The 26,374-nt window shown below is 45.8% G+C and overlaps 1 protein-coding gene across 1 annotated transcript in view; it reads left to right on the top strand.

Annotated features, from left to right (window-relative positions):
- Positions 1–26,374, top strand: part of LOC144799843 (sodium/glucose cotransporter 4-like) — a 791,764-nt gene that overhangs the window by 641,533 nt on the left and 123,857 nt on the right. The window contains exon 13 of the mRNA XM_078671423.1: positions 7,984–8,107. Within this exon, the coding sequence (XP_078527549.1) occupies positions 7,984–8,107 (124 nt within the window). The remainder of the gene's footprint in view (positions 1–7,983; positions 8,108–26,374) is intronic.

Raw genomic sequence — 26,374 nt, 5'->3', positions numbered from 1 at the left:
ACACAGTTGCTAAAGAAAATAAACATGTAATTAAAAGAAAAATCGATAATATTAAATTAAAAAAAAACATAATATAAATTCCCAAAGAAAGAGAGCGTTGGAGCAGACTGCCTCATATCCCTGCACTCAGTTTGCCCCAATGCATCATGGTAAATGCAGAGCAAGATAATTTACAGTAACAGACAGGTAAATGTAGTGCATGATAATATACTTCATTGACAGTCTTTAGCTTTTTACCCTTGTTGGTGCAGCAAGTGTTGTCTATCCCTAGATACATGTATCAAGATAGTTGTCTTTTCACGGCGCGATCGCGAGGGCGGGGCTTCTGACGGAGCCGGCCATTTTGGCATCGTTGGATGCATCCATGGCCTTCGACACGGTGGAGTGGCCCTATCTTTGGGCGGCTCTTCAGAAATTTGGTTTTGGGCCTGATTTTATTGGTTGGGTCAAGTTGCTGTACGCGGCACCTCTGGCGCAAGTGGTGGTGAATGGTAGGGTCTCGGCTCCTTTCACCCTCGGCAGGGGTACCCGTCAGGGATGCCCCTTGTCTCCATTACTGTTTGCTCTCGCCTTGGAACCGTTGGCTGCCTGGCTCCGGTGGGAACCGTCTCTCAAGGGGATTCGCTGGTCTCCGGACTTTGAGGACCGCGTTTCGCTTTACGCGGACGATATCCTTTTATACCTCACCTCCCCGCGTAAATCTCTGTCTGTTCTGTTTGATGTTCTTGCTTCTTTTGGGGCCAACTCGGGCCTCGTTATTAATTGGGCCAAGTCCTGTGTATATGTTCTTTCGGGGGTTTTGCCCCCCTTGCCGAGTAGACTTCCTATTCAAGTGGTCCAATCGGGCTTCAAGTACTTAGGGATTTTTATTACGTTGGACCCGACGCTCCGCTTTGAGCATAATCTCCTCCCACCGTTGCTTAGACTGCGACTGGATGTGGCCCGTTGGCGCAAGCTTCCTTTATCACCGCTGGGCAGGGCGGCCCTGTTTAAAATGATGTCCTTGCCGCGATTCCTTTACGCGCTTCACAACTCCTATGACGCTATCCCTAAGACCTATTTCCAAGAGATTGAGAGTCTTCAACGGCAGTTGATATGGGATGGGCGACCCCGTATCGCACTCGCAAAGCTCACCATCCCCTGGTATGACGGGGGCATGGCGCTCCCCGATATCAAGCGATATTATTGGGCTTCCCAGTTGTCTGCCATTAATCATGTGATGTTTTCCCCGGGTCGTAATCCTGCATTCGAGATGGACAGACTCCAGCTTCCGGGTGGGGACTTTACTAGAGCGCTTTATTCCCGATCGGCCGGGCGCCATCTTGTGGGCCCATCCAGGATTGCAGTAACGGTGTGGCGGGCTGCGAGTGTGAGTTTGGGGTGGGAGGATCGATTGACGTTAGCGACACCGCTTTATGCATCCGAACGTTTGGGCGGACTCTGGTCTACCAAGGGTTTCGACCGCTGGGATGTGATTGGGATCTGTAAGGTGGGTGACGTGTACTCGAACGGTTGTGTGAAGTCGTTCCAGGCCCTCCAGGCGGAATATGGTTTGAGTGGTAGGGAATGTTTTCGCTACCTGCAGGTCCGACATGCCCTCGCCTCAGTCTTGGTTCCTGATGAGGCCTTGCCTGAATCTTCCCCCCTCGAGGACCGTGTCCTTGATGGGCATCTTCCCGATAGCACTATTTCTCTGATTTACAAGAAGTTGATTAATAATCGGGTGGACTTACTGGTCCGACTTCGGGAGGCTTGGGTTCGCGATGGGTTGGAACTGGACGTCGAGGATTGGCAATCGGCGCTCTCTTCTCCCAAGGAGGTGGCCATTCCTGCCCGTCTCCGTTTGGTTCAGCTTAAGATTCTTCATCGAGTCTATGTCACTGGTCCGCGTCTGGTTACGATGGGCTTTTCTTCGGATGGGCTGTGCAAGCGTGGATGTGGCTTGAGTGCGACCTTTTTGCATATCCTTTGGGAGTGTCCGGTTATAGCTGCTTATTGGACTGCTGTGCTTGAGGTGATGACTGCTGTTACGGATGTGGCCCTGCGACCGGAGCCTCGCAGATGTCTGTTGAATGTATGGGAACCCACTGACTACTCTGTGGCCCAGACCAGATGGGCTACCCTTGGTTACATGATTGCGAAGCGGGATGTCGCGCAACTCTGGGGCGCTTCCAGGCCCCCTGAGGTCTCGAGGTGGGAAGACAATATGGACTGGTCCATGTTTCGTGAGAAGACGGTTTATGTGGCCAGGGGCAGACCCAGGGCGTGGACGAAGGTTTGGGGCCAGTGGAATGATTATCGTGGGGGTATTTGCACCCCTCCCCTTGAAAACACTGCTGAGATTGTCCTTTCTCCCTAGACTAGAGTTCCCGGAACCTTTCCGTAAGGTTTTTTATACTTCCGGTTCTCCCCGCTGCTCCCCTCCCCCCCCCTCCCCGACTTGATTGGAGCCTCCGGGCTCTGGGTGTGTTCTCCTGATCGTGGAACCGTCCCCTCCGCTCTTTGGGCTGACCTTAATTATCGTCCATTCGCCTTTAGTGTTTATGTTTTCTTTTTGTAAAAAATAAAAATACAAATTGTTCTGTGATGTCTATAGAGTAATGCTCTGTACTTGAGCTGTACCTATCCACGGGTGTATATTTTTCTTACATGCATTTTGCCTTGTTATTAGCGGCCAGCCCGTGAGGTTGTAGGCCCATTCTTGTACTTTTCTATGCTTACTCCAATAAAGGTTTTTGAAAAAAAAAAAAAAAAAAAAAAGATAGTTGTCTTTCTTCAGTAGAGAGCAACACAATTTTTCAGGGTGCTGGAACCGCTGCAAAAAGTCTTCTCAGGTCTCTCTACCACTCAGTGGGTGCAGGTGCATAAGCCAGAGCTCATCAGCTAATTAGGTCATGGGAGCCTTTTCAAATAAAAAAGGGGTGGGAGCACACTGCCTCACATCCCAGCACTAAGCTCACCCCAAAGCAGCATGGTAGATAATGTGCATGATAACACTTACTTCAGTGACAGTCTCCAGTTATTCACCCTTGTTGGTGCAGCCAGTTGTGTGTCTCTTTAGACACGCGCTTCAGGATAGTTGTCTGTTAGACCTGTCATCCTTTGGGTGGTCTTTCCCCCAACTTTTTGCCTCCTATTTTTGCTGATCCTTTTTGTTGGCCTCAGGACTCTGAGCACTTTATCACTGCTAACCAGTGCATGTGCTTCTCCCCTAAACATGATGACATTGGTGTATACCTGATTAGAATATCTTGTGAAGTGGCATACCATATTCCTAGGGTCTGTACTTCGAATGCTACTAGTTGGCTGCAGCACTGATTGTACCACCTGCAGGAGTAGCCTTTCAAACCTGTCTCAGGCCTGCCACTGCCTTGCCGGTGTGTGCAGGTTGCTGCCACCTCAACTTGCCATTTAAAACTACTTGCCAAGCCTTAACCTCCCATTTTATTACATATAAGTCACCCCTAAGGTAGGCCCTAAGTAAACCTAAGGTCAGGCTGCTATATGCATTAAAGGTATGACATGTACCTTGATCACCAAGTGATGGAAATCCCCCCTATCGCCTCACCCACTTGCTTGGCACCGATCCCTGCTTAACTGGCCGAAAGCGGAGGGCGCGGCGCTAGATAGAGAGGACCTGCTTGGCATTCGTATGTTCCCCGGGCACCTCAATGGAACGCAATGGTCTCCAAACTTCTACGGGTGGACACGGACACAGGGAACCAGACTACATCACCAAGGGTTATCATTCAGGGTATATCCCTCACTGGTGCGAATGCAGACTAATGCCGATACCCAAACTGATTTAGCCCCTCTTTCTCAGAGCCCCACTGTCACTAATTCTTGGTGGTTTTTGGCCCCCCGGTGACATAGGAGGCGGCAGCAGGTCTTGAGCGACTCTCCCCTACCCATCCTTCACTTATGTTGTCCTCGTTTTGTTGTGCTCTATGTTCCCGGTTGAGTTTGAACTGCGCTGTACTTGAATTATTCACATGCTGTCTGGTGACGTGATTTGTCAGCACTGCTCTGTCCTTCTTGAGATATTGCCTCATGATTTGATGTACTCACCATACCTTAAATCTCCGTTGTCATGTTGCTATTAGTTACCGTGCACTGTGCTACTGGCAATCACTTTGCTTACTTTATCCTTCCGCTACGTGAGCACTGTTCTGACTGTATGCTTTATTGATAACGTGCAAATCGAACAAAAAAAGGTTAATAAAAATTATTTAAACAAAAAAAAAGGTAGGACGTGTACAGCCTATTTTATTTTTCACTACTGAGAGGACTACCCCACGTATATGTCAGCACAGGAAGGAGTAGATTTTTCATGTTTGATATGTTTGGAATGGTAATGATAAATCCTTCTTCCTGGTGAAGTTGGATTTAACACTGTGGGAGGGATATGTGTTTTCTACTTATGAAGAATTAGCAACTTCACAACCAGGGACCTAATAAAAAAGTATTGTTGTTGCAGCTTTAGTTGACATACTGATGTCAAAATTTTAAATGATGCCCCCTATAAGTCTGGTTGAATGTGAATGTGTAGCTTTTCACCCAAGAAGGCAATCATTTTATTTCAAACCTCGAACAGCTTGGGACATAAAAACTCCACATGTGCCCAGCCCCCTCGCAGATACCCACAGCGAAAACATTTAACTGACAAGGTTGGAAACATTTGCTGCAGACAATACCGGGTATAGTAGAGAGCCCATTTAGTTTAGAAAGACATTTGCCTAAAATGTGCTTTGTGGGCCATATGATAGAATCTATCCCTACTAGCAAAGTCAATTTTATGCTCCACATATCCACTGTCCGTCCCACATCCGAAAGCGTGGTAACAAAAATGGATTGTGTTAGGAAACTAGAGGAGCAGTATGTGCAAAGGGTGGACACATTGAGGAAAGTCAAGGGTATCTGGAATTCTCCAATTACAGTTCTTGATGAAGAAGAATGCTTTTTCATGTCATTGGAGCACCTTTTCTGTACCTCCAGTAAGATGAAAATAAATGTATTTTTTTTTAAAAAAGGCTTCTTTTTGTCTATTTAATTGTCATGAAAATGATACCTGAATATGAATTAAAATAACATTTCTAAAAAAGAAGCTGTATTTAACATTACTGTTTTGGAAATGCTATTTTAAGAAAGGGGACATTTCTTGATACTTACTGCTTTTTGAGCCTGACAGCCTGTCTCCAATACACATGTTAGCGCTTGGACGCCCCTGGGCAGCAATTCGCGCTCTATAAATCTACATCCATTTCCATTTCCATTTCCACATGTCGGCTGGGTGACTGTACACTTTGAGCATTCCCTCTAGACAGCCACAAGCACAGTAAGGGCTGGGTTAGACAAAGAACTTAGCTGCATGCATTGGCATTCTGATACCCTTCCTGGGCAGTAAGGGGGAGAGGTTGCTCACACTTTCATCTGAATAGGTTGTGTACTGTCCTCACACAAACCACTGATTTACCCCTCCATGGTTAGCCTGGCGGACTGGACTGAGTTGAAAGGCATCCTTGTGCACTTCAGAGAGCTCTTTTGAAGTCACCCCTACGTTATAGGCAAATTTGTGTATAGGTACTGGGCCTCTGCCCCCTAAAGTCAGACACTTCTGTATCTTGAACTGAACCTCTGTTAGAAGATCTGCTCTGGTGTTTAAAGGACTCAACTGGACTGCTTTTCTGGAAGGACTGCTTTTCTGCCTGTTGCCCTGCTGCCTTCTGATCCCTGACTCTGCTGGAAGGAGAGCTGGACTCTGCCTTCCCTCCAAGTGACCTCCAAGGGCTTGCTGGCTTGTTGACTGTTTTTCGAAGTCTCAGGGACACAACTTCCTACAATTCTGCTGATGTTGCTGGACTCTACCTTCTGTGAGTCCTACCCTTGCCGGAGGTGCCCCCTCCAAATTCTGGGCCTCAGAAATGGGACCTGCATCTGATTTCATCACCTTCAGCCAGCCGCAGCCGGTAGTGGGAGTACCTGCCGGGCGGTGACGAGGGGAGGGGGAGGGGCAGGGTGGAGGGTAGTAATGTATGAATTACGGATCTTAACAGGTAAGTAAACATATAAATAAATAAAATTAATGTTGTTGCGTGCACTGCATCACCAAATGCGATGCAGTGTGCACAACAAAATTCATTGGAAGGATTGGGGCAAGCTGCCCCAGCATCGTGTCCTGACCCCCAAGACCCCGTCTGCGATGCCCGGCTGACACTTTGCACCCATAGGGCCATCGCTAGCAACACTCTACTTGCTCCCAAGTAACTGCTTTTTCCACAAACTGGGCACTTCACTCAACTTGAAAAGGTAAAACTTCAGCAGAACCCTTTTGGAACTGGATCGCACCCGTACTCCATCACAGTCAGCCGGAATATTGGATTAACCCCAGTCTAGTGTGACCTACAGAAATCTTTTAGAGCTATTGACTTCTAAGCACTGTTTTTGGTTTATTCTTTGAAAATAAATTATTCAGGTTCTACGTATTGCATCTTCGTTATTTTGGTCTTGTTTTATTCATAAAAATATAATATCTATGTTTAACTCACTATGGAGTCTTTTGGTGCTGTATTCATTTTGTTACTGTTTGAGTTTTTTGCACAAATATTTTACACAGCACCTTTGTATATAAGACTGACTGCTCTGTGCCAAGCTACTAGAAGATGAGCACAGGCTATCTTATTGTTTATCTAGCTTACTCTAACTAGAGTGGTGAATCCCGCCTGACCTGCGTGCACACTCCGGCCAGTCAGGAATCCCATTTCTAAGATTGTCCTTCAGTAGAGATCAACACATTCGTTTGGGGGGCTGGACATGTTGCCCAAATTCTTCTCACATCGCAGTACTCAGTTCACCCCAATTCATCATGCTAAATGCAATGCATGATAACACTTACTTCAGTGACAGTATTTAATTTTTCACCCTTGTTGGTTCAGCCAGCGCTGTGTATCTCTAGACACGTGTTTCAGGATAGTTGTCCTTCTTCAGTAGATAGCAGCATTTTTTTTTTAGGGGAGCTGGAAATGCTGCCCAAAGTCTTCTCAGGTACCTATGCCACCCACTGGGCGCAGGTGCATCAGCCAGAGTCCTGCAGCTGCATCAAATGGAGAGAGCATGAATGCAGCATAATAACTAACATATGGCACATCCTTGCTCTCCCTCTGTGCTGACACACTTGTGGCTGCTAAGTACCAACATAGGTACCTTTGCGCCATGGTTCAAGGGTGTCCGCATTATAGTCAGGATTCATCTTGTCCAGAAAGTAATACCTTACTGCAGAAAACAATCTGTAGAGGCATTTTTCTCTTTCTGTGTGTGCTTTCTATGTGTGCTCCAGAATGCAGAACACGTAGAAAGAGTTTATAACGAGGAGAAATAGGCATATTTCTCCTCGTTATGCCTCACCTGGGAAGGTGTAGTATTTTGATGCATTCACAGATTTACTAGTCTAAGTATATGTGGGAATGTGTCACAATACATGGGTGGATGCATGGAGCAGTAGAACTTCACCCATGGAACGCATTCCAAATGCAGAGTAACTCAAGGCAGCAATTTTTGCCGCCTTGCATTACTTTAGATTTACTATGCCACACAGAGCCAAGTAAGGTGCCTCTGTGTGGCATAGTAAATGTAACTTAAGGCTTGTGTTGCCTTGCGTAACCTTATGGGACACAAGGGCAATGCAATCCCTTGATAAATCTTGGCCTCAGTCTTTTCATTGAGCTTGGTGAACATCTAGTTGTTTATTACAATTCTGTGATCTTCACCGGCAGCTGCTAAACATAGTGATATGTGGACTGATACTGTAATGAGCCTTGTCTTTGAATTTTCTTTGAAAATATCTACTGGCTATGAACCAATCAAAAGTATTTTCTGATACGCAATTTTAGTTTGAAATTTGTTGTTACCCTTTATAGATTTTATATTGCTGGTCACTTTAATGATTTTCCTAAAATAATTTAAATATTTAAAACATCTTTTTATCAGCTTGTTCGCTTAACATGGTGGACTAGGCATAGCATTGCTCCTCGAGTAGACCTGATGAATCCCTGGGAGAGGAAGGAAAATACGGACAACATCACAGACAAGGATGCCTCTGAACTACCTGCAGGTAACTCAACAAGAAGCGTATCTCCTGCAATATTTAAATAATTTGAATGAAGTGTAATTGGTTGTATTTTATTTTAGTTTTTTTTAATACATGAATTTTGGGGGCTGCAAACTTTGCAAAAGACTGTCCGAGACCAGAACCATATTTTAAACATACGCTTAACCTCTGTCGTGTCACAGTGAGCATGTGCGAAGGACGGCTGGGGGCCGTCCGAACTGCGCAGGCTTGGAATTTCTCTGCACCACGGGGGAATTCCGTCCGCAGCCAAGCGGGTAAGCAATTAGAAACAGCATTGTAAACAAGAAAACGTAAAATAAAAATAAAAAAGAATGAATCAGATGTAAAAGACTGGATGAGAAAAATCCTACTGACATAGCATGCATAACTACCAAGAAATATGTTCATTTCGCACACATCAGTGAAGGTGCTAAACAGTCAGAGCGAAACAGGCGAGACGAGGGGCCAACACAGAGAAATCTTAATGAAATATGTTAGCCCTATACAATTTTTGAGCTCTTTTAACAAAAATAGGGGCATATTATCAAGGGGGTTTATCTCCACTTTTTTGGCTTTAAAAGCCAAGAAAGCGGAGATAAAATTACCTCCCTATTACCTAGCTGTCGCTAACACCAGTTAGTAGGAGATAGCGACCATCTTGGGCCCCACTTTGCATGTCAGTGATATTTATCACTAATGACATGCAAAGTGGGCGTGCCAAGATGTTAGCGACTGGAAACAGTCGCTAACATCGCTATCTCCTATTACCAACTTTTGGAGATATTCGCGCTAAGCGCGAATATCTCCAAAAGCTAACACCTGCCCTGAGCAGTTCTTAGCCATGTTATCCAATGGGAGGTGGATAACATGGCTAAGAGCATTAGCTTGGTAATGCATGAATATCGCTGACTTTTCAGCGATATTCATGCATTGCGGCCGTTTTTTATCGCATTTGCGATAAACCTTGGTAGTACCAAGGTTTATCTGCGATAAAAATCGCCGCAGCTCAGCGGTAAAATTTTGTCTCTAACCAAGCAATAGCGATAATTATCGCTATTGCTTGGTAATATGCCCCATAATTCTTGCTGTGAGTAAACCAATACCTAATTGCTCGCACTCTGCTTCAGCCATGTGTTTTTTGAGACTTTAAACAAAAGAAAGAACTTCCAGATATTTGGTAACATCTCTATTGCTTTTTCTACTATGCTCAAATGTTGTGAGTGAGGAAGTGTCCTTGTGTTACATTTTGTCATGCTATGATTGACTATTACTGATATGAAAGATACCATGAATGGAGACAATTTCTCCTGACTAGTACTTTATTCCCGTGCCAGCTTGATGCCTCCCTAAATATGGGCATGCTCAAATCACAGCTGTGTGTAGGAATTGAACTGTGCCTTTATATGTATTTAGTGAACCTAGCCCCGCACAGTGTTTTCACATCAGAAATAATAAGCTGTGGTGCAGATATGTCAGTAGGCTAAAGTAACAAGGAAAAAAAAGGAAAGCATGTAAAACAAAAGAATAAGGGGCATATGTACAAGCCCCTATTCCCACCACAATGTCACTTTTACCGACGTTGTGGTGGCGATAGGGACTGCTTTACATGACAGTGTTAAGCCACTTACGCTGCCTTGTAAATAAGGCCCCCTTTCACGCTATGGTTAACGTGAAAGGGGTGGGTAGAATGTCTTGCGATATGCGTTCCACCACAACACCCATTGTTTTTGACGCAGCCCCCATGTACAAGGGTGGCATACATAGGAGGCAGCACCAAAATTAAGACCAGGAGAAACCTGGTCTTAAGTTGGCGAAACAAGGAGAAATGCTTTATTTCTCCTCATGGAAAAAGCAAAATGTCATGGATTGTATATGTGTAGGAAGGTGTTCCTTCCTGCACATACATTTTTTTTTTTTAATTCAATTTTTTGACTTCCATGTGTGCTGCACGAAGCAGCACACATGACAGTGACTGAATAGCATTTTAGGATTATTTATGTGCAGGAAGGGACACCTGTCTACAGATAAGCAATCCTCCCCTGCTCGCAGACACCCTTGCCCTTAGGAACAAGGGTGCCTGCATTGGCACTAAGTTGCTAAACTTAGCGCCATCGCAGGGGGGAAACGCAAGGCTGCACCACATTCTTGTACATATGGTGCAGCTTTGCTTTTCAGAAGTGGTGGAGAGAGTCATTAACCGGATGGGCTAACGCCTCTCTCTGGCACTTCCTTTTGCATATTCCCCTAACTATTTGAATGCTCAAGCAGAGTTCAGATCATACTTTAATAATGTTTATAAGCAACAACACAAAAGCCAATACTGCAGCTTCTTTACGAAAGGAATTACTCTACACAAAGAACTAAACTGAGTGCGAGTATGGACTAATTTGTCAGAGATTAATCTTATTTATTGTTCACCAATTTTTTGAACGTATTTGTTGGTTAAAATTCACCAAACATTTCACAATTTATCAAAAGACAGACACTACAAAATACAATTTGTATAAAAATAACATTTACAAGGATAAGTGCACACAAGTGAAAAAATTACAAAACAACCATAGTTGATCAACATTCACATTCAAATCTCACTCTCTCTCATCAACCATACATACATGCAACAATATTTACAATTTTAGAAATATCACAAAATAAATTTTCGAAAACACCAAGGAAATCTGTTTAATCAGTTAGTGTTTAGACTATTTGGGAAAAGCTATCTGATGAATAGCGTCCTTATGGTGTGCATAGGCAGTCAATGGTGTTTTCGAAAATTTATTTTGTGATATTTCTGCAGTATTGGCTTTTGTGTTGTTGCTTATCTATAAGGAGGCTTGGCCTTACTGTGGGAAGCCCACACCCAGTGTTGTTTTCTCGTTAATGTTTAGATACAGTCTTTAAAACATAATTTTTTTTAAATCAATAACATTTTATACATAATTACACTATATAAATACCAATTCATAATACTTAAACACATTAGGACACTAGTCCAAACATATTTTAAGAACTTTAGCCAATGAGCACATCACATCAAAGAATTCCCTTCTTAACCAAAGCGCTAGTGCGTCATTTTATCAATTTATATTATATTTTTTTGAAAGAGGTTTTAAAAGCAAGCAAGGGAGCCTATAAAAATGACAATCAATTAAAACATAAACATTGAAGTTTTGAGAAGGCAGTCTGCATGTGCAGTTATTCTCTTGAACTAGAAAGACTTCAAATTTCTCAGCTCTTACATAACGCACATTTAATGCAATCCGAAGTGCAGATAAGTACCGAAAGACATGCATATATTCCAATGAATCTACCATATGTTTTGTTGAAGGTCCATTCCTTACATACTTCAAGTCTGCCAACCTAGATTCTTTTTTACAGTCTATTTTTAAGTCTGCTTTAGAGAGTTAGGACGCAGCTATTTTTAAATCAAATTTTAAAGTTCCTGTGATGTCTTCCAATCTTTTCTTGACCTTCTTTGCCCACTGTAGTTCACTTCGTGCTATTTCAGTAAAACGGCAGGCTGATATCTTCTCAAGCAGAAATTGCAAGACATGCCAAAATGAGTGAAAAAGTCCGGAGTAAAAAAATCCAATTGAATTACTTTCCATCGTCAAGTTGCTCTAATCACAAGGATAGATGTTTTTGAGTAAACCGAGAAACCCTTGAGCGCCACTTAAAACCATTTCTGTAATGCAATGTTGGTTGGATTACACAGAGTCCAATGAACATACAATTTCATTATTCTGCTCCCTAATACACAAACAACTATCAACGTCTGTGCCTGGAAAACAAATAAGTACCAACATAGATAGTATACGTATCTTAATAACCTTATTAAGGATTTTCCAAAATCGGAAATGTTTAAAATATTGCACTTACATTTTTCTCAGTGAACCATGATGTTTCAGGGTGGCCTCATCACAACAGAACATGTTGGTTTACTCACATAGCTTGTATTGCTCAAGCACTTTTGCCAGGTACTGACAGAGGGCAGAGCGGCTGAAGAAAGCCCAACCCCAGGAGAGGAACATGGAATACTAGAGAGCAGGTAAGGAGAAGGTAGGCGAAAGGCTTTAGGGCTGCAAAGTTAATTAAAGCAATGCTTAGTGAAATGGAAGAATGCAAGAAGCATATCAAATTAGGGAAATTTGAAATACATTAGAAGTTAAAAGGATGTTGCTTGAGTTTGAAATCCTTACAAAAACAAAAGACAAGAGGCGCTTGGCAAAATAGGAACAGTTTGCGGCCGGGAGAACAGTTACAGGCACTAAGGGCTCCATTAGGATATCGGGCGGATTGCCTCCGCCAGGGTGGCGGTGGCCACCGCCACCCAGGCGGAGGCAATCCGCCCGGCAACCACTCTCGTTTTCCCCTCCGCCTGATTAGGATGGCGGAGGGGACAATGGCGGACGGAAATACCGTCCGCCGCTTTACCGCCGCGGTCGCCTTGCGACCGCGGCGGTAATAGATTAATATGGTGGCGGAGTCCAATGGACACCGCCAGCCATATTATGATGGCGAAATGTGTGGGCCTTTCCGCTGCGGCAATGCCGCCACGGAAAGGCATGCGGACATTGCTGCGGGGGCCCCCTGCAGGGCCCCCAGGTTGGCGCCACTGTCGGGGGGCACATGGGAGGTACCTAAGGTACCCCCCCACATTTGCATATGCAAAGCGGCAGGCACAGCGCGGTGCCTGCCGCTTTGCATATGCAAATGCGTAAAAGCATTTTTTGCATTGTGGCGGGCGGTGCAGAGTGCACCGCCCGTCACAATGGTAAAACTACAGGATGTGCCCGCCACTGTGGCGGGCACATCCTAATTCCCCCCATGGGACCCCCGCCCTTATGGCGGGCGGTCCCGTTCTCCGATAGGGTGGCGGGCGGACAATGTCCGCCCGTCATCCTAATGGGGCCCTAAGTCTGAGGACTGTCTCAATTTACATTTGGTGGATGGCCTTCTTATATACAAAAACATGACAGATCATAAATGTTTCCAGCCTACCATAAATGGTGAGGAATGTCCATTGTGCTTTTGGAGTCATAAATGAATGGTCAAAATAGTTGCTGCAGGTGGGTCTCAAGCGTGCGTTACACAGTGTGGCTAGTGGTGAACGTGTCCAGATGTCTGGCATGGGGAGCGCGTAATCACTATGTGTGCTAGGTCTTGATTGGCTATATGTACCTAATCATGTGGTCTCTTACTTTATGTGTTTTTAGGAGCACGTGTACCCCCCTCTGGCCAGGTGTTCTTTATCGTGTCAGTCTCCCCAGACCATTGTAATGTCGCTGTGTTTATCTGTGGGATTTATCAAGGTTTTCCTGTCCAAGTGTTTACCTGCCAGCCAGGCACCCTCCCATCTGTGACCTATCAATCAATAATCCAGGGCCTAGGTCTCAGTGCCTGCATGACTACATATTTGCAAAACGAGGTTGATAGGGAGTTCAGAATGGGCGGGTCTATCAATAAGGATGAGATTTAATTTTTTATCGATTAATTCATCGATCTCCATGTTAACAGTCCAACTTCCAGTTAATTTTTCAACTACGCTATCTAACTCATGCATTTGTAACAGTTAATTTATTTGGGGCCTACTGTTCCTTATGCTTGCTTTTTGACTACAACTACCTGCTTAATTATTTGCAGTCTTCCCAGTTTGAGGACTGCATTTTTACAGCAAGTAATCCCCAATTGTAGACTCCCGCATAGCAATAAAAACACAGCGATAACTGGCAACAGTGATTTACATAAACCGGATTTCCATTGTGCGAGCCAGGAGAACCAATTTGAAAAACACTCCAGCTCGGCGGCACCTCCCTCTTCACACATGCGTCTTTGTAGATTCCATGTAATTTCCTGGGATGAACAGGCAACAGGCAGCTCCGATCTTGGCACCCACCCCTTCCCTACATTGCATTCATTCAGTGCAATGCATAACAGTGCTGCATTGTCATGAGGAGGATGGGCTCACATTTCTTCCTTGATCGAATTGAGGCAGAGTTCAGTGCTGTTCATTATTGTGAGCATTTCTCACCCGGTAATTTGCAGCCAGCCGGCATTAGCTTTTGTCTGCAGGGTGAAGAAGGGTATCGACCACCTCACCCCTAGCTGTGCTTCCATGAACAGTCAAAACTCTTATGGAATGTCTTTGAATTGAGCTCAGCCAAAATTTGTCCACAGCTCTCTTTTCACTAGTTTTGTGCAGCAATGTGGTCTTTTTCTTTAACAGGTGCTGGTACAAGTCTGTTAGTTGTTCTCCAGGAATGACCAGGGTCGGGGTGTGCACAGTGACAAGAGAAACAGTCCCCTCCATCTGGGAGTCACCTGAGTGTAGACATTCTCGCTGCACTGCTAATAATATTCCATAGGAGGGGATGTGCCCATGGCATATTCGGAATATGGAATATCTCTCCTCAGTTTTATTTCCTCTAAAACATATGAAATAGAGCGTATATTTCTGTAAAATCAGGGATTGACCTTTCCCTTCTAGCCAATTGTATCCACCCACCTGGGTGGCCTTGATTTTCATGACATGGGGTAGTCATACTTTCCTTCGGCCCTCCTCTGTGCGGTGACTCATTCCCCTTTTTATCCGCTAGTTGGAAGCCCTACATTGGAATCCCATTTCGAGAGACAACTTGTTGTTTAAGAAGACCGCCCTGGATACACTAAGGCACCCTTGGTCCAAAGATGAATGCTGTAGCAAATGTGTTTGTGAGTTGGGGGATTTTCTAACTCCAAAAATCTCTTCTTCAGGAAATCTCGGGCTGTGTGATCTTTTCCCCATGATACCTTTCCTACACATTCCGTCCTGCTCACTTTGAATAGCAGCGGGCTCAGTAAGGATGTACAGCGCTGTTGGGTTAGTGTTGTATTGGGTAATATTGACAACTACGTTGTGAGGCTCTATTTTGTTGGGTTGGATCTTGTCCCTTAGCCTACATAGGTAGAGTGAATAAGGCATTTGCTTTCTCAAGAACTAATTCTTGGGACAATTAAAGTCTACCTGTGACTGCAACGTGTAGGATCAATGAGCAGACACAGCATGATCTGATTGATGCTTGGAAGCTGACTGTGGTCATGTGCTCCTACCTTCTATTATGTTAGAGGACACTGTGCAGTGTATGAGGGATGCTGGTGTTTTGTTTAATGTAATTGTAGATAAGATATGCAAGGTCCCAAAGCAGGCGCTGTAGCTTCCCATTAATGAATTTCTTTGGACTCAACAGTTCCTCTGTAGTACTCAAGTGTGGGACTACTCATAGTAGGCAGATCATACATCACCATATAAATATACATAACTTTTATTTATGTTAGTGCAGTTCGAGTTATGGATCCCCTGGGTGTCATTTGTGCTCCTCTGGTGACTGTGTTTCTCTGACAGGTTAAAAAACGATTTGCAGTGTTTAGATCAGGGGTGTCATCGCCGTGGAAGGGCTCAATGGCACTTTGGAATGATGCACCAGCGTGGGTGCTAGGTAGACCCCTTGCTGAGGGCCTGTGGTTTTTCTCTGATTTAATTTGTGTAAGTACGTAATGTCTTTTCTCCGTTTGGGTCATGGGTGTTGACGACAAGTAAGCCTTGGTGCACTTCATTGTCTTTGTGGTTACAGGTTTTAAAGGAACTTTGTCGGTTGTCAATTCAGCTAATCACGTGCGCCGTTGTCAACGGTTTTGGGGGACCTGTATATTTACCACTGGGGTGTTCCTATCAACCGACTAGTCAGGATCTAGTGAGGTATAGGAAGACAACCCCTTTTGGAAAAGTCTTTCAGTGATTTGGGGGGTGAGAGAAGTGATTATTAGAATATAGACAAATCTTATTTTATTAAATAAGATGTTGAGCCCACACCTAATCCTGCTTGGGTGTTATCGGACCTTCTCTGACAATTCATTTCTGGGTGGTCAGGTCAACAGAATGTTTCTGAAGTGATCTCATGAGTGCAAGGAGGGATAGAACTGTGGCTTTAGCAGTTCTATGGGCATCACTGATTTTATCCAAGGCACCTCGCCCGGTGTGAGGGTGTTTGTTGACGGTCCCTGCCTGAGACTCTTTTCCTGCTAGGGGCTACCTGTTTTCATTGTACCCCAGTTACATTTGCTATAAGCTGTGTTATTTAGTCCACATGTTTGCTACATGTGTGCAGAAATGTCAGAAAAAGGACCCTGTTGCTGTTTGGTGTTACTGGCTCTTGCCACATGTCCAGTGAATACATTTTTATGCTTGTGCATTCCCCTGTTCCTGGCTCATGGTGTGCTATCTGACCGTCCCTAGTGGCCTCAGGTAATCTTATCTCCACCCCATCTTTTTATCTGAAATCTTTATTTTGGGTTAGTTTTGGCCGTATTTTTATTTTACTTTTGGGTGTTTCCTTGAGTCACATCATTCATTGTTTCCTTCCCCCATGAGCAGAGGGTCAGAGGCTGCTCTGTGAATTTTCCCTCCTCCCCTATAATGCCCTTAGTAGGGTCAGCAGTCATGGATTACCATTTCCTGGATGGTACCTGCAAGGCTGGAGCAATGTGAGTTGACTATGCTTCAAATTAGGGTTGAGCATGGAAGGGGCGCACCCGGTGCAGTGCGATTCATCTGGAGCAGGGGTAGAGACTAGGGAGCCTTAGTCCCTTGCGCCCCCTCTCCCATGTGCCACACTCCGCATTGAAAGGTTGAATAAACCCCCAAATGGAGTCTTGAGCTCATCATCCCACTGAGCTAAGGTGACCAGAATTCCAAAGCCCAAAAAAGCAGAATATCTCACAAAAACAGGAGTATGACTTACAATTCCACATCGCAGAGGGGTGCAGAATGCCTTGAAGACTGCTCTCACTAACTGAGTTAACAGACACGGAGGAAATACGGGACATAGACTAACTATGGGCTCATAGAGGCTAGTTCAGTGGGGCCTCTCAAAACCTTGGCAAATCTACCAGAACAGAGGACTGAAAAAACAGGACTGTCCAGTCAAATCTAAGATGTCTGTTCACCCTACACTGAGGCATTTTAGCTTACTGACTCTCGCATATGGAGATTGTGGAGTTTTATGGTCCAATCATCCCAGGTGCAAGAAGAACATTGTTCCCGTCACCAAGGAAGGCTTCATTCATAAAGTGAGGCCTCCATGGAATCAGAGGCTTTTAGAGTCTTTTCAGGTGCTGTGGGGACTACATGCCATGAAGGAATCATTAAGCATGGGCGTGATGTCCGAAAATGGGGACTCTTTGACTGGGTGATTGGAATGCACCCCATTAGACTTTGGCTGCGAAACCTGGGTGTCAGCTTTTAAATAAAAAAACATTCCAGCCCCCTTGAGGTGTGGCCAGTGAATCCCGTCTTGGAGAGCAACTGCAGAGTGAGGCCTAGTTTCTGTAGGAGCTTTAGGCAAACTGATTGTTCTGTGCTCCCATGGAATCACCATCAATGCCGAGCTTAGTGTGGACACCTGATCGACAAATCCTCCAGCAACACTGAATTCCTTGAAGCAAGTAAAACGTCTATTTGGACTCCCAATGCTGTAGTTCTATCTGTTCTGATACAATATGTGGGAAAATGGGATAGAGGAATGCTAGTCATGATAAATCGCTGTGGTTAATTCTACCTGTCTTCATCTACTGAGGGTTCTATTTTATTGTGGATTTTGGCTCTATGGTTCTGTGAAGGTGCTACCCCCGCACTGTTACCCCTCGTTGCCGGGGTTGTGGCCCCAGTCACTGTTGTGCGGGATTGCCTGTCTGTGGTTGCTGCTGCTATGTGATTGCCCAATTACTTGATCCCTGCTGTGGTTGTGTGGCAGTCAATGGACCTCCCTGCGACTGAGTGTATGATACGTTCTGATTACCCTGAGGTTGATGCTGAGGAGGGACGTTCATGGGGTTTTGTGGTAGCTGCTCCAGGCTCTCTAACCTCTGCTGCTTTTGCTGCTCATGGTATGCCTTTGTCCGGCATGCATCTACCAAGTGACCCCGGCTTCGGCCATTGTAGCACTCTCTAATGTCTGGTTGTGACCTGCCTCCCTGGCCTCCACTACCATAACCTGTTTGTTCTCCCAAACTCCTTGTTTGGATCCCTCTAAACATTTTTGGTGGAGCCGCCATTGGGATTGGTGCCATCTGCACAGCTGCAGCCAACGCTGACCCCTCGAGGGCAGTCTTTTTCAGTTTCTGCTGCACTAATTTTGCTGTTTCTCTTTGGGTCTGCTCATGCATCTCTCTATCCTTTCCTTGCTTTTTCTTATGGTGGTGGAGTATATGAGTTTGTATCTCCTGCCAGGGTTTGGTATATAAAGCAACTACACTGTCAAGCCTGTCCTGTTTCTCAGTGGGTAAACCCTTTCTTAAGAATATTATGGAAAAATTTGACTTGTGGGCCTGTATCTGTCCAAAGTTGGCCAGTATTTTGTTGCCATCTTTCCCTCCTCCTATTTAGGAAAGTGTTTATGCTTTCCTCTGGCTTCATGGTCTCTGCCATTTGACCTCCTACATCTGGGTGGTCAGGGAATAATTTTCTCAGGGTGGTCCAGATCTGGTGCCTGTCTTTATTACATGCAGCACTGTTATGCTGGGTATTTTTTAGCGTAATTGCTGGAATGCAAGCTTGGTTGGACACTGTGTTAGTCTGCTTAGCAGACTCTGAATTTCTCCTATTGCTAGACTGATACCTGATGTGTTTTTCTCCAAACATGTAATCCATTTTCCTGCCCCATCCAGCAATGACGGTAACTTTGTTTGCAATCCCTCTTTGACCAACTGAGCCCATGGCTCGTATATAATCCCAGCCGGCCCCTCTGTAGTAGTGGGCACTTCGCATTCTAGGTGACTGTTAGACCTGGGGGTCGCTATTTGGCTGAGGTAGGTACTTTAGGCCAAATATGGACCCTTGCTTCCATGTCAGGGAAAGTAAGGTCACATTCTCAGATAGCCCCCGATCACCCCCTCGGAAGCTTGGCATGAGCCGCCAGGCTTACCTTCATAAAAACAAGCATACATTTATATAAAAATAAATATGACCATGAATCAATTTTTTAACAGTGGGAATAGATTTTGCCCCCCAGTTCAGTGCCACCGCCCTCTTGGCCATCAGGGTCAAGACTGCAACAATGCGCCAGTGGCAGGGCTTGAGACTCTTAACGCTGCCCAGGAGGCGCACATCCAGAGTACAGCGCACAGGTTCCATAACAACATCAGTTAACACCTTCACCACCCTAGTCCAATACTCGAATACACCAGCACAGGACCATGCCAGATGCAGAAAATCAGCGTCTGCCTGTCCACACCTCACACAATTAGCATTTTCCCGCAGCCCATACTTACAAAGTTGCAAGGCGGTATAGTACAAATGGTGCAAAAACTTAAAGTGGATCATACAGAGATTACAGTTCGATGTAAGGCGCCCAGTGAGTGTGCAGCCGTTTTGCCACTGCTCTGTAATTAATGCAGGTCCCAGCGCCAAGCTCCATTTCAAATGAGAGGGGTATTCTCCCTGCTCCTTCTCCCTTTGCGAAACATTATAGAGCCTGGTAATTAGGCCCTTTTTCTCTGCCCCAGCCAGCACCGGCTGCAGTGCTCTCATCGGTCTAGGCTTTGCTGGAAAGGCCAGGTAGATACCCCTAATCGCTTGCCACACCCAGACATATATGAATCTTAGCATAAAGCTGTGACGTCGGTCCCCTTGTACATCCTGCAGTGAACGAAACTGCCCTTGTTTATACAAGTCCCCCAAGGTAGTAAGCCTCTAGATACCGTATCGCAAGTTTCTCCAGAGCCGCCAAGATATTAGGGTGTGCAGCCAGTGGTAGAGACGGGGCATACAGTGTAGTAAGCCTGTACCTTTTGGCTAAGGCCCTCCAGGTTCACACTGTGCACAGTGCAAGATTTATTTCGATTCTAGGACCACCCATCCTGCCGGAAAGGGTAGTCGCCTGCAGCAGCATTGGGAGAACAGCATCCGCCTCTATCTATCTTGAGCTCATCATCCCACTGAGCTAAGGTGACCAGAATTCCAAAGCCCAAAAAAGCATAATATCTCACAAAAACAGGAGTATGACTTACAATTCCACATCGCAGAGGGGTGCACAATGCCTTGAAGACGGCTCTCACTAACTGAGTAAACAGACACGGAGGCAATACGGGACATAGACTAACTATAAATGCCTATACATACTATGGGCTCATAGAGGCTAGTTCAGTGGGGCCTCTCAAAACCTGGGCAAGTCTACCAGAACAGAGGACTGAAAAAACAGGACTGTCCAGTCAAATCTAAGATGTCTGTTCACCCTACACTGAGGCATTTTAGCTTACTGACTCTCGCATATGGAGATTGTGGAGTTTTATGGTCCAATCATCCCAGGTGCAAGAAGAACATTGTTCCCATCACCAAGGATGGCTTCATTCATAAAGGGAGGCCTCCATGGATTCAGAGGCTTTTAGAGTCTTTTCGGGTGCTGTGGGGACTACATGCCATGAAGGAATCATTAAGCATGGGCATGATGTCCGAAAATGGGGACTCTTTGACTGGGTGATTGGAATGCACCCCATTAGACTTTGGCTGCAAAACCTGGGTGTCAGCATTTAAATAAATAAAAATTCCAGCCCCCTTGAGGTGTGGCCAGTGAATCCCGTCTTGGAGAGCACAGCAGAGTGAGGCCTAGTTTCTGTAGGAGCTTTAGGCAAACTGATTATTCTGTGCTCCCATGGAATCACCATCAATGCCGAGCTTAGTGTGGACACCTGATCGACAAATCCTCCAGCAACACTGAATTCCTGGAAGCAAGTAAAACGTCTATTTGGACTCCCAATGCTGTAGTTCTATCTGTTCTGATACAATATGTGGGAAAATGGGATAGAGGAATGCTAGTCATGATAAATCGCTGTGGTTAATTCTACCTGTCTTCATCTACTGAGGGTTCTATTTTATTGTGGATTTTGGCTCTATGGTTCTGTGAAGGTGCTACCCCCGCACTGTTACCCCTCGTTGCCGGGGTTGTGGCCCCAGTCACTGTTGTGCGGGATTGCCTGTCTGTGGTTGCTGCTGCTATGTGATTGCCCAATTACTTGATCCCTGCTGTGGTTGTGTGGCAGTCAACGGACCTCCCTGCGACTGAGTGTATGATACGTTCTGATTACCCTGAGGTTGATGCTGAGGAGGGACGTTCATGGGGTTTTGTGGTAGCTGCTCCAGGCTCTCTAACCTCTGCTGCTTTTGCTGCTCATGGTATGCCTTTGTCTGGCATGCATCTACCAAGTGACCCCGGCTTCGGCCATTGTAGCACTCTCTAATGTCTGGTTGTGACCCCCTCCCTGGCCTCCACTACCATAACCTGTTTGTTCTCCCAAACTCCTTGTTTGGATCCCTCTAAACATTTTTGGTGGAGCCGCCATTGGGATTGGTGCCATCTGCACAGCTGCAGCCAACGCTGACCCCTCGAGGGCAGTCTTTTTCAGTTTCTGCTGCACTAATTTTGCTGTTTCTCTTTGGGTCTGCTCATGCATCTCTCTATCCTTTCCTTGCTTTTTCTTATGGTGGTGGAGTATATGAGTTTGTATCTCCTGCCAGGGTTTGGTATATAAAGCAACTACACTGTCAAGCCTGTCCTGTTTCTCAGTGGGTAAACCCTTCCTTAAGAATATTATGGAAAAATTTGACTTGTGGGCCTGTATCTGTCCAAAGTTGGCCAGTATTTTGTTGCCATCTTTCCCTCCTCCTATTTAGGAAAGTGTTTATGCTTTCCTCTGGCTTCATGGTCTCTGCCATTTGACCTCCTACATCTGGGTGGTCAGGGAATAATTTTCTCAGGGTGGTCCAGATCTGGTACCTGTCTTTATTACATGCAGCACTGTTATGCTGGGTATTTAGCGTAATTGCTGGAATGCAAGCTTGGTTGGACACTGTGTTAGTCTGCTTAGCAGACTCTGAATTTCTCCTATTGCTAGACTGATACCTGATGTGTTTTTTTCCAAACATGTAATCCATTTTCCTGCACCATCCAGCAATGACGGTAACTTTGTTTGCAATCCCTCTTTGACCAACTGAGCCCATGGCTCGTATATAATCCCAGCCGGCCCCTCTGTAGTAGTGGGCACATTCGCATTCTAGGTGACTGTTAGACCTGGGGGTCGCTATTTGGCTGAGGTAGGTACTTTAGGCCAAATATGGACCCTTGCTTCCATGTCAGGGAAAGGAAGGTCACATTCTCAGATAGCCCCCGATCACCCCCTCGGAAGCTTGGCATGAGCCGCAGGCTTACCTTCATAAAAACAAGCATACATTTATATAAAAATAAATATGACCATGAATCAATTTTTTAACAGTGGGAATAGATTTTGCCCCCCAGTTCAGTGCCACCGCCCTCTTGGCCATCAGGGTCAAGACTGCAACAATGCGCCAGTGGCAGGGCTTGAGACTCTTAACGCTGCCCAGGAGGCGCACATCCAGAGTACAGCGCACAGGTTCCATAACAACATCACTTAACACCTTCACCGCCCTAGTCCAATACTCGAATACACCAGCACAGGACCATGCCAGATGCAGAAAATCAGCGTCTGCCTGTCCACACCTCACACAATTAGCATTTTCCCGCAGCCCATACTTACAAAGGTGCAAGGCGGTATAGTACAAATGGTGCAAAAACTTAAAGTGGATCATACAGAGATTACAGTTCGATGTAAGGCGCCCAGTGAGTGTGCAGCAGTTTTGCCACTGCTCTGTAATTAATGCAGGTCCCAGCGCCAAGCTCCATTTCAAATGAGAGGGGTATTCTCCCTGCTCCTTCTCCCTTTGCGAAACATTGTAGAGCCTGGTAATTAGGCCCTTTTTCTCTGCCCCAGCCAGCACCGGCTGCAGTGCTCTCATCGGTCTAGGCTTTGCTGGAAAGGCCAGGTAGATACCCCTAATCGCTTGCCACACCCAGACATATATGAATCTTAGCATAAAGCTGTGACGTCGGTCCCCTTGTACATCCTGCAGCGAACGAAACTGCCCTTGTTTATACAAGTCCCCCAAGGTAGTAAGCCTCTAGATACCATATCGCAAGTTTCTCCAGAGCCGCCAAGATATTAGGGTGTGCAGCCAGTGGTAGAGACGGGGCATACAGTGTAGTAAGCCTGTACCTTTTGGCTAAGGCCCTCCAGGTTCACACTGTGCACAGTGCAAGATTTATTTCGATTCTAGGACCACCCATCCTGCCGGAAAGGGTAGTCGCCTGCAGCAGCATTGGGAGAACAGCATCCGCCTCTATCTATCTTGAGCTCATCATCCCACTGAGCTAAGGCGACCAGAATTCCAAAGCCCAAAAAAGCATAATATCTCACAAAAACAGGAGTACGACTTACAATTCCACATCGCAGAGGGGTGCACAATGCCTTGAAGACGGCTCTCACTAACTGAGTAAACAGACACGGAGGCAATACGGGACATAGACTAACTATGGGCTCATAGAGGCTAGTTCAGTGGGGCCTCTCAAAACCTGGGCAAGTCTACCAGAACAGAGGACTGAAAAAACAGGACTGTCCAGTCAAATCTAAGATGTCTGTTCACCCTACACTGAGGCATTTTAGCTTACTGACTCTCGCATATGGAGATTGTGGAGTTTTATGGTCCAATCATCCCAGGTGCAAGAAGAACATTGTTCCCATCACCAAGGATGGCTTCATTCATAAAGGGAGGCCTCCATGGATTCAGAGGCTTTTAGAGTCTTTTCGGGTGCTGTGGGGACTACATGCCATGAAGGAATCATTAAGCATGGGCATGATGTCCGAAAATGGGGACTCTTTGACTGGGTGATTGGAATGCACCCCATTAGACTTTGGCTGCGAAACCTGGGTGTCAGCTTTTAAATAAAAAAAAATTCCAGCCCCCTTGAGGTGTGGCCAGTGAATCCCGTCTTGGAGAGCACAGCAGAGTGAGGCCTAGTTTCTGTAGGAGCTTTAGGCAAACTGATTGTTCTGTGCTCCCATGGAATCACCATCAATGCCGAGCTTAGTGTGGACACCTGATTGACAAATCCTCCAGCAACACTGAATTCCTGGAAGCAAGTAAAACGTCTATTTGGACTCCCAATGCTGTAGTTCTATCTGTTCTGATACAATATGTGGGAAAATGGGATAGAGGAATGCTGGTCATGATAAATCGCTGTGGGTAATTCTACCTGTCTTCATCTACTGAGGGTTCTATTTTACTGTGGATTTTGGCTCTGTGCTTCTGTGAAGGTGCTACCCCCACACTGTTACCCCTCGTTGCCGGGGTTGTGGCCCCAGTCCCTGTTGTGCGGGATTCCCTGTCTGTGGTTGATGCTGCTATGTGATTGCCCAATTACTTTATCCCTGCTGTGGTTGTGTGGCAATCAACGGACCTCCCTGCGACTGAGTGTATGATACGTTCTGATTACCCTGAGGTTGATGCTGAGGAGGGACGTTCATGGGGTTTTGTGGTAGCTGCTCCGGGCTCTCTAACCTCTGCTTCTTTTGCTGCTCATGGTATGCCTTTGTCCGGCATGCATCTACCAAGTGACCCCGGCTTCTGCAATAGTAGCACTCTCTAATGTCTGGTTGTGACCTGCCTCCCTGGCCTCCACTACCATAACCTGTTTGTTCTCCCAAACTCCTTGTTTGGATCCCTCTAAAGATTTTTGGTGGAGCCGCCATTGGGATTGGTGCCATCTGCACAGCTGCATCCAACGCTGACCCCTCGAGGGCAGTCTTTTTCAGTTTCTGCTGCACTAATTTTGCTGTTTCTCTTTGGGTCTGCTCATGCTTCTCTCTATCCTTTCCTTGCTTTTTCTTATGGTGGTGGAGTATATGAGTTTGTATCTCCTGCCAGGGTTTGGTATATAAAGCAACTACACTGTCAAGCCTGTCCTGTTTCTCAGTGAGTAAACCCTTTCTTAAGAATATTATGGAAAAATTTGACTTGTGGGCCTGTATCTGTCCAAAGTTGGCCAGTATTTTGTTGCCATCTTTCCCTCCTCCTATTTAGGAAAGTGTTTATGCTTTCCTCTGGCTTCATGGTCTCTGCCATTTGACCTCCTACATCTGGGGGGTCAGGGAATAATTTTCTTAGGGTGGTCCTGATCTGGTGCCTGTCTGTATTACATGCAGTACTGTTATGCTGGGTATTTTTGTAGCGTAATTGCTGGACTGCAAGCTTGGTAGGACACTGTGTTAGTCTGCTTAGCAGACTCTTAATGTCTCCTATTGCTAGACTGATACCTGATGTGTTTTTCTCCAAACATGTGATCCATTTTCCTGCCCCATCCAGCAATGACGGTAACTTTGTTTGCAATCCCTCTTTGACCAACTGAGCCCATGGCTCGTATATAATCCCAGCCGGCCCCTCTGTAGTAGTGGGCACATTCTCATACTAGGTGACTGTTAGACCTGGGGGTCGCTAGTTGGCTGAGGTAGGTACTTTAGGCCAAATATGGACCCTTGCTTCCATGTCAGGGAAAGGAAGGGCACCTTCTCAGATAGCCCCCGCTCACCCCCTCGGTAGCTTGGCATGAGCTGCCAGGCTTATCTTCATAAAAACAAACATACATTTATATAAAAAGAAATATGATCATGAATCAATTTTTTAACAGTGGGAATAGATTTTGCCCCCCAGTTCAGTGCCACCGCCCTCTTGGCCATCAGGGTCAAGACTGCAACAATGCATCAGTGGCAGGGCTTGAGACTCTTAACGCTGCCCAGGAGGCGCACATCCAGAGTACAGCGCACAGGTTCCATAACAACATCAGTTAACACCTTCACCACCCTAGTCCAATACTCGAACACACCAGCACAGGACCATGCCAGATGCAGAAAATCAGCGTCTGCCTGTCCACACCTCACCCAATTAGCATTTTCCCGCAGCCCATACTTACAAAGTTGCAAGGGGGTATAGTACAACTGGTGCAAAAACTTAAAGTAGATCATACAGAGATTACAGTTCGATGTAAAGCGCCCAGTGAGTGTGCAGCAGTTTTGCCACTGCTCTGTCATTAATGCAGGTCCCAGCGCCAAGCTCCATTTCAAATGAGAGGGGTATTCTCCCTGCTCCTTCTCCCATTGCGAAACATTGTAGAGCCTGGTAAATAGGCCCTTTTTCACTGCCCCAGCCAGCACCGGCTGCAGTGCTCTCATCGGTCTAGGCTTTGCTGGAAAGGCCGGGGAGATACCCCTAATCGCTTGCCACACCCAGACATATATGAATCTTAGCATAAAGCTGTGACGTCGGTCCCCTTGTACGTCCTGCAGCGAATGAAACTGCCCTTGTTTATACAAGTCCCCCAAGGTAGTAAGCCT

Source organism: Lissotriton helveticus, chromosome 1_2 (genome assembly GCF_964261635.1).
Source record: "Lissotriton helveticus chromosome 1_2, aLisHel1.1, whole genome shotgun sequence".
In the NCBI taxonomy this organism is placed as follows: domain Eukaryota; kingdom Metazoa; phylum Chordata; class Amphibia; order Caudata; family Salamandridae; genus Lissotriton; species Lissotriton helveticus.
This window is presented reverse-complemented; position numbering and strand designations above follow the sequence as displayed.